Below are 11,398 nucleotides of genomic sequence, written 5' to 3' on the forward strand. Positions count from 1 at the left end.
GTCGCGTGAAGTGAACGTGGATTTACGGAACGAAGTGTTAAGGCACCAATGTCAACAGGAATAAAGTAAGTAAAAAAACAAGAAGAAGAAAACGTAATTCAAGGAAATAACTTTACTCTCGATTACAATTTTGTCATGCTATGTTTTATTCAACTTTCTTAATTGGTAATACGTTTATCATCTTTATAATTTAGCAGGTTCGGATGTGTGTGACAAAGCGTCAAAGGAGTCGAAAGTATCGAACATTATTTTTACAAGCACTTTTAATGTTGAAAGACGTATATATTTATATATTTATGGAGACATAAATATATTCATATATACACTCATATGTATATATATACATAATAGCAAGAACAATTATGTGTAATTTTTCCATTAAAAATCACGTTGTAAAAGTGTATTAAATAAGTAAAGAATAACCGTCATTTGTAAATACTTTTAAGCGTATGAGTTTTTCATATTTCAGAGAAACTATAAACACACCAAGAAACTTGTTCTTAATATTCGATAATAGTAAGAATAAAAGTAGAATTAAATTAATAATAAACGAAGTTGTACACAAAAATACGTAAATCAATTACTTTACCCTACTTGTCAGGATTTTCATTTTCTCAAATAGCATAGTGTTAGATCTTTGAAAACCAGCAGTAATTTCAATTATTAGAATACGTCTTTTGTTTTTTTTTCCAAATTATTCTCAACTGTTTAACCTATTAAACAGTAAATAAGTTATTCAACAATATATGTATCAACTGAATATCTTCATTTTTAGCCACATTTCTAGTAAACAACGTTTCTAAATTAATAAATAACTAATCTGTACACAAAGTACTATAAAGATTTAAACAGAAATATTCGAAAATTAACTTCTACATAATACATTACTATTAACACAAATATTTTTAATAATAAAGCAGTTAGTTTATTATCTTTCTTTGAGAATGTTTTATAAACAAACTTTTTTGAATTGATTACGTTGTACGCTGTAGTAGCAGGCCAAATGATCTAAGTATTTACGCCAAATTACTGATTATAGTACCGTTTTCTTATACAATCGATCAAATGTAACGAACTTTTCAATCTTAAAAGTATTTATTTCGTGTACTTTATTAATGCAATAATACCTCGTGGCTGCACAGTGCACATTGACTAGAGAATTACAAAGACTCCAACTGTTTTGCGCTTATCGTTACACGCGTACCATCACGACAATCTATATAAATTAATAGAACACCACCAAAATGCAGCTCGCGCAATATATACATTTCACTTTACAGACTCAAGAAAACGCGTTATAATTTTCTACTTCGGCACGAGACCCCTCGTCTTTGGGTAAACGGGTGGCGGAATCTGTTGGATTTTTCCAACGCTCTTAGGTCGTATCTTTGCCGATTGCAATCGTGACTTGGATCTGAGTTTTGCACTCGAAGCGTCCACGTCGATGTCGCCCTCGTCGCGCAGTGCTTCCTCAAGAACGGCTTGAATCGTGGGTGCAATGGCCGGCCCTTGATAGTCCATTGTCGTCCTCGCAGGCATATCAAGATCTAAATTCAATATGTTTTCCCCCGCGTAACGGCAACCTCTTCCCATAGCTAGAGCAATACGCGCGTATTCGGAAACTGGCCTTCGCGCACCTGGAATGGATGTAGGTCTCTTTATCGTATCTATACTGGATGGCTCCGGATCCTTGACTATCCAGCAGTCTTCCTCTTCATCGAGGTGTATTCTTGACAATATTTTATTCTTCTCTTCCTCGGGAATGAAGTTTTCTATAATAAGATACTTTAGCTTCAGCTCTTTCATCAGCTCATGCTGGGTTTGCTCCAAATCCCTTCTGTCTCTATTAAAATCGTTGGTAACGTCTTCGAGTTCTTGTTTCAAAACTTGCAGCTTCGTGAAACATTTCCTCAGCTTTCTAGACTTCACGTCTACCTCCTGCTGCAGATTCGTGTATGTTTCCTTCACTCCTAACATTGTTAGCTCTTCGTCGTCGAGTTTCTGTCGCATTTCAACCTCTCGTTTCTTTCTCTCTGCGATCTCGGCCGACTTCTGTTCCAACGCCCTTTGCTGTTCGTTTGTGTGATCAATTATGTTCTTACCCCCACAAAGCATCTTACTCTCCAAATCTTTTATTCTCATTATAAGAGTTTCCGTTTCTTGTTTCTCCGCTTTCAACTGTTCAGCGATGAGCTTTTTATCCGTTCCAATCTTATTGTCCTCGCTTCGACTATCTTCTGCTTCGGACTCCGAGTCCGCAGTCTCATCTTCTTTCTTTTTCTTCGACTTTTTCTTTTTTCTTGGTACCATTCCTTTCTGTGCCAATTTCTCCTTCAATCGACCAATTTCTTCTTGATACTGTCTCAAAAGGGCATCTTTTGGATCCTCGTTTATCCTTGGTTTGTTCTTGATATTCTTCGCGCGATTCGCGTATCGTAACGTTGTCAGAGTCTCGTCGTAATTATAACTAGCAGGACCTATATTTGCGACCATGATAGTCTTCGAGTTTCCACCTAGGGAATCTTGGAGCAGCCGCGTCAGCTTCGAGTCTCTGTACGGTACGTGTGTTGTTTTACCATCCACCAAAGCAGAGATCACATTTCCGAGGGCCGATAAGCTTAGGTTAATCTTGCTGGCTTCCTTCAGTCGTTCGCCGCATGCACCAGTCTTACTCTGCCTTTCGCTGCCAGCTAGATCAACTAAATTCAAACGACCCACCCTGATCCCACCGGTATCATCGATAGATCCCATCTCGATTGTGATCAGAAATATTGCGTGCGACCGAGAGCTGTGTTCGTTCATATTCGTCGCACCTATAGTTCTGTTCTGGTTCCCCATGTTCATCAACTGTTGTATCTCCGCGGCGTTTTTGCACACCGACGTTGACAAATCCTTGACGAACACGCCGGTATCTGGTTTCTCTTTTAATTCGAATCGAAGGCTCTGATCGGGCTGCAAAAGGTCCCGTATCTCCTCTTGGTAGATCTCTAAGTAGCTCGCTCGCACCAAGTACTGCATATTTTCGGACCTGCCTATATGATTGAAGATGTGCTCGAAGGACCGCGGGATTACACCCCGTCTATCGTAATCGCCCTTGAGACCTTCCATGGTGTACGTTTTCCCGGTACCAGTTTGCCCGTAAGCGAAGATTGTACCGTTAAAACCATCGAGTACGGAAGACACTAACGGTCTGACCGTTTCCTCGTACAAGTCTTGTTGACTGGAATTCCAGTCGTAAACCGCGTCGAACGTGAAGACTTTCACGTTATCACTGGATGGATCATCCCTCGGGTGACGAATTTCGACCACTCCCCTCGATGGAAACACGTCCACCACGCGCTTGTACCCGCGAGTGACTTCCCTCTCGTCCATAGGTCGACATCTTACGACAACCTGGACACACTGGGTCATCACCTCCGGCGTCGAGCTCGTCTTCATATTTTTCCTTTTCCAGGTTTTCACGTGATTATCCGACTTCTCCATGTCGACGATTGATTCGATTCACCTGTACAGCGAAACATATTTCAATACACCACTCTCGAACAGCAATAACAAAATGCGATCGAACCTCGGTAACTCGAAGGCCACTGTAAAGGTCGATTTATACTATCCGCACAGACACAGAACGCTTCCGTTTCGGTATAAATTATTATACTTTTTTTGTTTAATTTCCTGTAAGCTCACCTCTGTTACGTTATTCTGTTACTTGCAAAATACCATTGACAATCGTTTGTAATCTGTATGATAATATTAACAATGCATGCATCTCGGTCACAAGGGCCATTCGAAGCGGATAATTAAATAAACAAATTGAGATTCTCTGGACGTTCTTATATTATATCAATTGGTTCCTAAACATCGAATTTGTCTTTTTTTACGCACGAAACCTTTATAAATCGAAATTTCGTTTGTTAAGTCTCTCTCACCCGAAACCTCTACAAATCGAAAATTTTAATTATTCCTTTGAGATTCAAGTTACCAAGGTTCGACTGTGACAATAACAGTTATTAGCTAATTGTGCTATGGTATATAATCGATAAGTAAGATTCACGAAATAAGCGTGGTGACGTTTATCGCATTGGTTAGAAATGAGAAATTCTGTTAGTAGAAAGATAACTGTGTGACAACCCCTATCTTAACAAGAGAAATGAAATTAGCTGCATGGTTTTTTGTGTCGAGGAAAAGTCATGTCCAATGTATGCGACTCTGTATCTGTAGTTACAATCATTCGTTACTGAAAGGGAATTATAAAAAAGAAAACGTAAATGCACGTCACTTGGCTCTCATTTCTTTTTGCCGAGCACATTATCGAAAATATTTTTGGGATACTGTGCAATTGTGTTGTAATAAACTTAGCTACTTCTTTAATTTTTATTTCAAGCGATTTTAGTTAGAAGCTCTGTCAATTTTCACGCAAAAAGAAACAAAAATTGGGAGATCTTAACCAAATACTACTTTAGCCATACACCGTAAGCAGTACACACGTATTTCTTTCTTTTTATACGAAACTTACCTTATCAAGTTAACAGGCACGCACGAAGTACAAAAAGTGTTATAATAAAGGAACAACGATTTTTCATTGTATCCACATATTACCCTCTTCCACACGGTATTGATCCATTGTTAGCTTTCTAGAATTTGCACTGTCAACACCCACCCTTGTTATATCTACTTATTCCAACAATACTATTTTCCGGGTTGCTGTGGATCCTTACGATAATCAGGACTCGGTGCGTGATCGAATCACTAGAACAGCATGCGATGCATTGTGACAGAATGTAGGAAAGACCGCATCATGTTTTGACAGAATAAAGCCATTATGATCAAGCCTGCGCAGTAAACACCTCTCACTCGTTTCCACGGGCATACTGAATCGATCTCTCGCTTAATCACGGAATATCTCTAGGCAAGTTGGTTACGCTGCACTCTTTCTGCGGCATGTGCAGTAAGAAATTTACTTTATCGACCAAACATAATTAATTCTTGTTCGTGTTCAATGTTCAAAATTCATAAAAAGAAGTCGAATGTTTTGTAAAATTGAAATTTTGCACGTAAATTAGAAATGATATATTCAGAAATATATATCATTAATGTATTTGTTTTTTGTTATCTATGTATACATTGAAAATACAACACTGGCAAAATTGCATATAATATGTTCTCTTATCAATGAAATCATATTATAAAAAAAAATTGTTTTCATGTAGATATTCATTTATACTGCTGTATTAAAATATATGCAGTACATATTTTAATAGACTCCGTCGTCTACCGTCGTTCATAAATACACACGTAATATTAAAATCGTCGCGTGGTGTTACCGAGTTTGCGTAGTAAGCACCATTCGCAGGAAGTACTCTTGTATTTTTTAATCAAACGTACGTTAGAAATAAAAATATTAAAATAAACATTTCTTATCGTCCATTTACCTTTTAGTACGCTGTTGCATCTTTTTATGCACACATATTATATTCAAAACTGAAATTACTTCGATACAGTTTGTACATTTCAGTTCAAAATGTATTTATGTGAATGAAGTTGCACACTTTAACTACTGTGTTAAGTAATATTTTGATCATGTATAGAATCTTCTTAATATACTATATTTTCGAAATTATAAACTAATTTGCAACAAGATTAACCTACAAATTATAAATCTTACTTTTCCTCTAAAACTAAACTGTTGTCGAAGGAAATGACGTTTGTCCCGTGGCTAGTTTCATACTATGCAAGTCACCTCGAAACAGTGTTGTAACAGTATTATTTATTGGAAATACAGTTCTGTTTAATTGATAACTGAAATCGATGTTGGAAAAGTGGGAACATTTCATATAAATTCACCATAATGTTAGTATAAGACGGTAAACCAATAATAATAGACATTTGATGAATAAATTGAATAGATAATAACTTGTTAAGAGTATTCCGTATATTATTTTATAGGAGTTATTTTGCAAATAATTGTTGGAAGTAATTAAATTGTTAATTATGTAGTGGTCCTTTTAAGGGGAGTAAAGGAAGAATCGTGATATCGAATACTGTATTGAAAATTAAAAATACATATGTCAATTTTTAGATGTTCAATTTGTCCTTATTATTGTTTTAAATTAATTGTGTTTCCACTTTGTTACAGACAAAATGAAATTGGGATTAGTGATTATTCATATTGTGCTGGTTGCAACAAATATATGGGTCACGGCACATTTCCACGAAGAACTTCCCGAAGATAATGAATTCGCTGAATTTGAAGATTTTGAAGAAGAAAAACTAACTCAGTTAGTTGATGATCGCGTAGTAGAACATAGTAAAGAGTCAAATATCAATCAAGATTTTGATGAGGACGATGTATTAATCGTTGATAATGATAATGAATTTGATCACTTTGATGAAGAAGAGTTTGAAGGAGTAGACGTTGCTGGTGGAAATGCAGGCTCAAAGAGCAATGAGCCATCAACATTAACAATCACCAAAATACCATTACATTTGCGATCGAGATGGGATAGTTTCTATCTAGAAATATTAATGATTATCGGGTTACTAGTATATTTCATTAACTATCTAGCAGGACGATCAATAAATGCTCGTATAGCGGAAATGTGGTTGATGGAGCACAAACAACTTCTACTCGATAACTTTTCTCTCGTCGGCGACACAGGAAAAGTTAGCGAGGATGTGTATGAAAATGATTTAGTAAAAGAAAGTCAATCACATTATAGTTTATATTGTTCAGGAAGAATTGGATGTGATTCTATGCTTGTCGAATTAAAATTACTTAAAAGACAAGATTTAGTTGCAGTGTTAGCACAACTTGTGCGACCTCAAAATGATCAAGCACTCGTACGTATAGAATTAGCAAAAGATGAAACGGATAATTTTGTCTTAGCAGTGGCTACAAAACGTACTGCAATGCATTTAGTACGCGATATGGCTGATATTAGCATGTATTGTCCAGAAAAGCGACCTGGAGAAAAATTTGGTCTTCCATCAGGATTTTATGTAATGTCTGAAATTGCTGAAGCAGTATCAGCTATTTTAGATACAAGAGTTTTACAAGCATTTACAAAGTATGCACAATATATCGATTATGTACACATCAGCGACCAATTCAGTGGTCCCAAACAACAAGAGTAAGATTACAAAATACATATGTAGTAACTAAGAATTTTTAATTTCCTTTATTGTATCTGTGATATTATGTTTCTAATTTTAGAGATACAACACAATTAACAATGCCTGAAGTTAAGAGAGTTCTACTGGTAGGACTGAATATAAGCATAAAAGGGCGCACTACCAATACAGAAGACCAAGAAAAATTGAAAATACTTTTGCAATTAACATTTTACCTATTAGACAAATTACGTCGTTTCAAATTATCTAAAGAGGTTAATAATATATCTCTTTTAATTATACTACTATTTTAATATGTTATTCTGTATTGTATTGTTACTTTCAGGGTAAAAGTAAAGCAGATAAAAATAGATTTAGAGTAGAGGAAGCATTCTTAAAAACAACTCATGCTGCTAGAGCTGAAGCAGCAGCGCAGCGAAGAGAAGAACGTCGTAGAGCTGAGAAAGAGCGTATTCTTCAAGAAGAAGATCCAGACAAGCAAAGAAAGTGGGAAGAGAAAGAACAACGAAGACTTGCTAAAAAGAGAGCTCCTAGAATGAAGCAACTTAAAGTTAAAGCATTATGACCAGATACAGTTAATTATGGAGAAATTGTTGAAACTTTTTAAGAGTCATGAGGTACTCGATTGAACTGCCCAGTCACTCATTTAGTGAAACTATATTTCAACTATATTCACCTTTTTTCGGTGTCGTTCGACGTTCATCGATCATTTTTTAATCAAGTTTTCCAAAATAAAAAAAAATACATAGATAAGTATCACATAATTAACATTCATTGTAGTGAAATAAAATCAGTTTACATTCTTTTAATTTCTAATACATCATTTTATTTTATTTTTCTCGTTAATACTGTGTCATTACTGTTAAATATTTATTTTGTAATATAGTTAATATAACTTTTCTGATAAGTTATACTGTGACTTGAATGTATGATCATGAAATGTGACATAGAGTTGATTCCACAAACATTACAGCAATATGTTATAAAAATAATATATAATTATTGCTCTTAAACCATATTAACAATATTTGTTACATAGTTTATTTTTAAACCCCTCCTTTTATGTCACGAGTATTTAATTTTTGTATTGCATACATAAAAAAATTAATTAATTTCTACATAAAAATTGTTGCATAGATTCTTTTTAAGTAAAATTAAAATATTTCATTACTTCATTTTTAAATATTATAAATTATATTTACTTAAAATAAAAGATTTAAATATTAAAAAATTAAATGTTGATATGAAATATATTATTATTAAGTATGTATACATAAATTTTTAATATAAAACGAAATATGTATGTATGTATAAATACAGATACACATTTCTTACTAAACTTAATATATTAGTTTATTTTCAAATTTATATGTCAATTGAACTTTGATGTTATACTGACGACTTTGTATAATGTCATAAAATTAGTTTCTTTATCATTTTTGTGTTAACAAAATATATAGGAGTACAATTTTTGGTAAATAAATTATTGTCTTAAGGCAAGAACTGAAAATGAAATGATCAAATTGTTCTGTAAATATATGTATGTGCAAATTTATTATAATCTTTTTAATTATTATACATCTAGAAACATGTTTTTATGCAAAATAATTTTACATTAATATATACAGTATGTTCATACTTAAGTGTAACTTTTAATGTATCACAAGTTTTAAAAAGTTTTTATAAAAGTTCCGTGATACGAAGAGGCATATATTTTCGTGAAGATGAATTTTTTGCGTTCTTAATTTCAGCGATACAATACTCAAATTTCGTTTTCTAAATGGGACCATTATATTTTTTTTTTTAGGTAACTTGACAACACTTGGTATACTCAGTCAATTCAATTCAATGCATTTGAAAATTTCCTGCCTTTTCGGATTGTTATTGGTGGTCAAATTCTTTAACATAGATTGCTGAATTTGTCTTCAAATTCACTATAAAATCAAGAAACAAACACATCATGTTCCAGTTAAAAAACAAAACTTGAATATCGTGTCTCTTAAATGGTATAATGTAAAAATAGTATATACATTGCAAACATTCTTGTTATACCTATATAATATTCGGGTACAAACTACTTTGCATAGAATACTATGGATGCAGAAGCTTTCTGTTGTTCTCAATAACTGATTTGCAGAATAAAAAATTATTATCTGACACAAAATCAGCAATAACAATGTTTAATCCACCTCGGCCAGGTCGTTTCTGACTTATCCAGGAAAAAATTGTTTTTTGGCATAAAGGTACTAAATTTCTGTGTAGCGTACCACATAAATGTTTTAACACATATGGAACGTCTGGAGTTAATATACACTGTGATACAAAACCAATTTCCAACGGTCTTGCCTGAAGTTCAAGATTTAAGAATTCTAGAAGTTCATTGACACGAACAGTGTTAGGCCAGGGTGTTTTCCATAATCCGCTAGGCCACAAGTTTGAGTAGTTTTGTGCATAAATATTTCTATAAATAACGATCACTTGATATTTTTCTAAATTAAGCCAGTTAAGTGTTATGTGATCAACGCTGGAAGCAATTGGACACAATTTTCTTTGAAACACGTGAAAAATTGTGTCCACAAGGTGACGATGGTCTACTTCTGAGAATGAATAGAAATGTTGAAAATCTATTACTAGAATTTCGTTGCTGTGGGAGGATAACCATTCTGCTATTTCTTGTAATGGTTGATATATTGTTGACCCATACAAGCCATGCAGAAAATAAATGTCTCCATTCGTCGATTTCGTTGCAACACGGAAATCTAAATATCGGATTCCTCCATTGAGTTGATCCTTGATATTGTCGTGTTGCGTGATAGACCAATTAAAAATAATGGGTTTTGAAACGAGTGAGCAGTAACGGCCTAGAGCTCTAATGTAGTTTGGTTCATCCGGCCCTACATCATTGCGACGATTTATAGTATACGTCATCGTGTTATGAGAACCTGTTACAAGTTATTAATTATTATATACTAACTACATTAAAATTCTAGATCAATATACTTCTACATTCCCAACTTGTGAATCAGAGTTGATTCAAAGCTTATTATTAATAAAAAAAAGAAAATACTTCTAGATGTTTGCAGTACACAATACTTTCAATTATGTAAAATGAAATTAAGTTTAGTAAGAAGAAGTAAAGTTAAGTAATATGACAGGTAAAAGTTATGCATATACTATAAATTGGGACAAAATTGAAAACGATATATACATGTATACCATAATAAATGACAGAGGAAGCATTAATTTTTTCTAAATGTTGAGTCAAATTAGAGAGTTATTTACACATGTGTAAACGGAATTTTTCCATTTAATGACATGTAATTGCAAAATATTAAAAGCATTTGAACATACCAGGTATTGCCAACTGTATTACAGGTATGTTTTTAATAGCTTCCGGAAGTTGTGTCATCCAATACTCTAGTTCCCTGTTTGAATCTATTGTTTTTCTATCCATTGGATGTGGGAAACCACTTTTGTATTCCATGATTTTAATCGACGTCCCGATGCAAGTAGGTTTGCGCTATCTGCATTGAATGACTGGCGTACTGGTCACCTCCATCCTTTATAACGCATTTCAACGTTCCCACCGTGATCTCATAATAATTACCTTGCACCTTCTACTCATAGCGAACAACTAGGTGGTACAGATTCAGAGAACCTAACCTCATGGCCACACGATCATAGAGCGACCCTATTTCCTCCAATCGAGAAGTTAACTGCGAGGGTGGCACTGCGAACGCGTTCTGTACCGCGTGGGTCGTTGATGACCCACGCCAATACTTCCGTTACGGTTATTTAATATTTTGTCTATAATAAGAAATAAAATCATGAAACACTTCCTGATATCATATCTGTTGACGTGTATACAATTGATGCTCATATTGCAATATTGGCACCACGGTTCATCGGCTGATCATTAAAAGAATGATACACAGGCTGATCGACAGCTGGTGGTACAATCGAAAAGGGGGTAATTTTACATAAAAAATAAATGCAAAATGTAGAATCAACTTTTTCCATGAGAGGCTTTGTCTTCGAAAAAAACGATTTTGAAAAGCACCCGTCAAGTTCGGGTGCTTAGCATTTGTAAAAAGTAGAACCGGCAGATCATGATCGGACATAGCATGCGTGTTCACCGAATTTTTGACACACTCAACGCCTTATAATAACTATTATATTTGCAATTACTATTGTTATTGTTATTGTTGTTACAAAATGCTGGTATGTGAACTAACAGTTAATTAACGAAAAGATAAACATTGTTATTTAT

General features: G+C 34.3%; 3 protein-coding genes across 8 annotated transcripts; 1 reads left to right on the forward strand and 2 right to left on the reverse strand.

Annotated features, from left to right (window-relative positions):
- Positions 1-97: 97 nt before the first annotated feature.
- On the reverse strand, positions 98-4,796 carry Klp68d (kinesin-like protein 68D). 2 transcript variants are annotated; one of them, XM_076794440.1, is made up of 2 exons: positions 4,658-4,796; positions 98-3,505 (listed from the first exon to the last, which is right to left on the reverse strand). In XM_076794440.1, exon 2 carries the CDS (start codon positions 3,481-3,483, stop codon positions 1,306-1,308), a length of 2,178 nt encoding a protein of 725 aa, XP_076650555.1. In that variant the 5' UTR covers positions 3,484-3,505; positions 4,658-4,796; the 3' UTR covers positions 98-1,305. The 2 variants fall into 2 exon arrangements, with proteins under 2 accessions (XP_076650555.1, XP_076650548.1); XM_076794433.1 differs by lacking the exon at positions 4,658-4,796 and adding an exon at positions 4,514-4,652.
- Positions 4,797-4,829: 33 nt separating this feature from the next.
- Positions 4,830-8,146, forward strand: LOC143357830 (PAT complex subunit CCDC47-like). Of its 3 annotated transcripts, none has more exons than XM_076794464.1 (4): positions 4,830-4,945; positions 6,134-7,127; positions 7,211-7,382; positions 7,454-8,146. In XM_076794464.1, the coding sequence occupies exons 1-4, from the start codon at positions 4,939-4,941 to the stop codon at positions 7,691-7,693; spliced, it is 1,413 nt and encodes a 470-aa protein (XP_076650579.1). In that variant the 5' UTR covers positions 4,830-4,938; the 3' UTR covers positions 7,694-8,146. The 3 variants fall into 3 exon arrangements, with proteins under 3 accessions (XP_076650579.1, XP_076650591.1, XP_076650586.1); XM_076794476.1 differs by lacking the exon at positions 4,830-4,945 and adding an exon at positions 5,514-5,861; XM_076794471.1 differs by lacking the exon at positions 4,830-4,945 and adding an exon at positions 5,515-5,847.
- A 622-nt stretch (positions 8,147-8,768) lies between these two features.
- Positions 8,769-11,350, reverse strand: LOC143357851 (PI-PLC X domain-containing protein 3). 3 transcript variants are annotated; one of them, XM_076794506.1, is made up of 3 exons: positions 10,743-11,350; positions 10,480-10,688; positions 8,769-10,070 (listed from the first exon to the last, which is right to left on the reverse strand). In XM_076794506.1, the coding sequence occupies exons 2-3, from the start codon at positions 10,610-10,612 to the stop codon at positions 9,220-9,222; spliced, it is 984 nt and encodes a 327-aa protein (XP_076650621.1). In that variant the 5' UTR covers positions 10,613-10,688; positions 10,743-11,350; the 3' UTR covers positions 8,769-9,219. The 3 variants fall into 3 exon arrangements, with proteins under 3 accessions (XP_076650621.1, XP_076650611.1, XP_076650603.1); XM_076794496.1 differs by having other exon boundaries at positions 10,736-11,350; XM_076794488.1 differs by having other exon boundaries at positions 10,480-11,350.
- Positions 11,351-11,398: the final 48 nt, after the last annotated feature.

This window comes from Halictus rubicundus, chromosome 1, assembly GCF_050948215.1.
Source record: "Halictus rubicundus isolate RS-2024b chromosome 1, iyHalRubi1_principal, whole genome shotgun sequence".
Classification (NCBI taxonomy): Eukaryota; Metazoa; Arthropoda; class Insecta; order Hymenoptera; family Halictidae; genus Halictus; species Halictus rubicundus.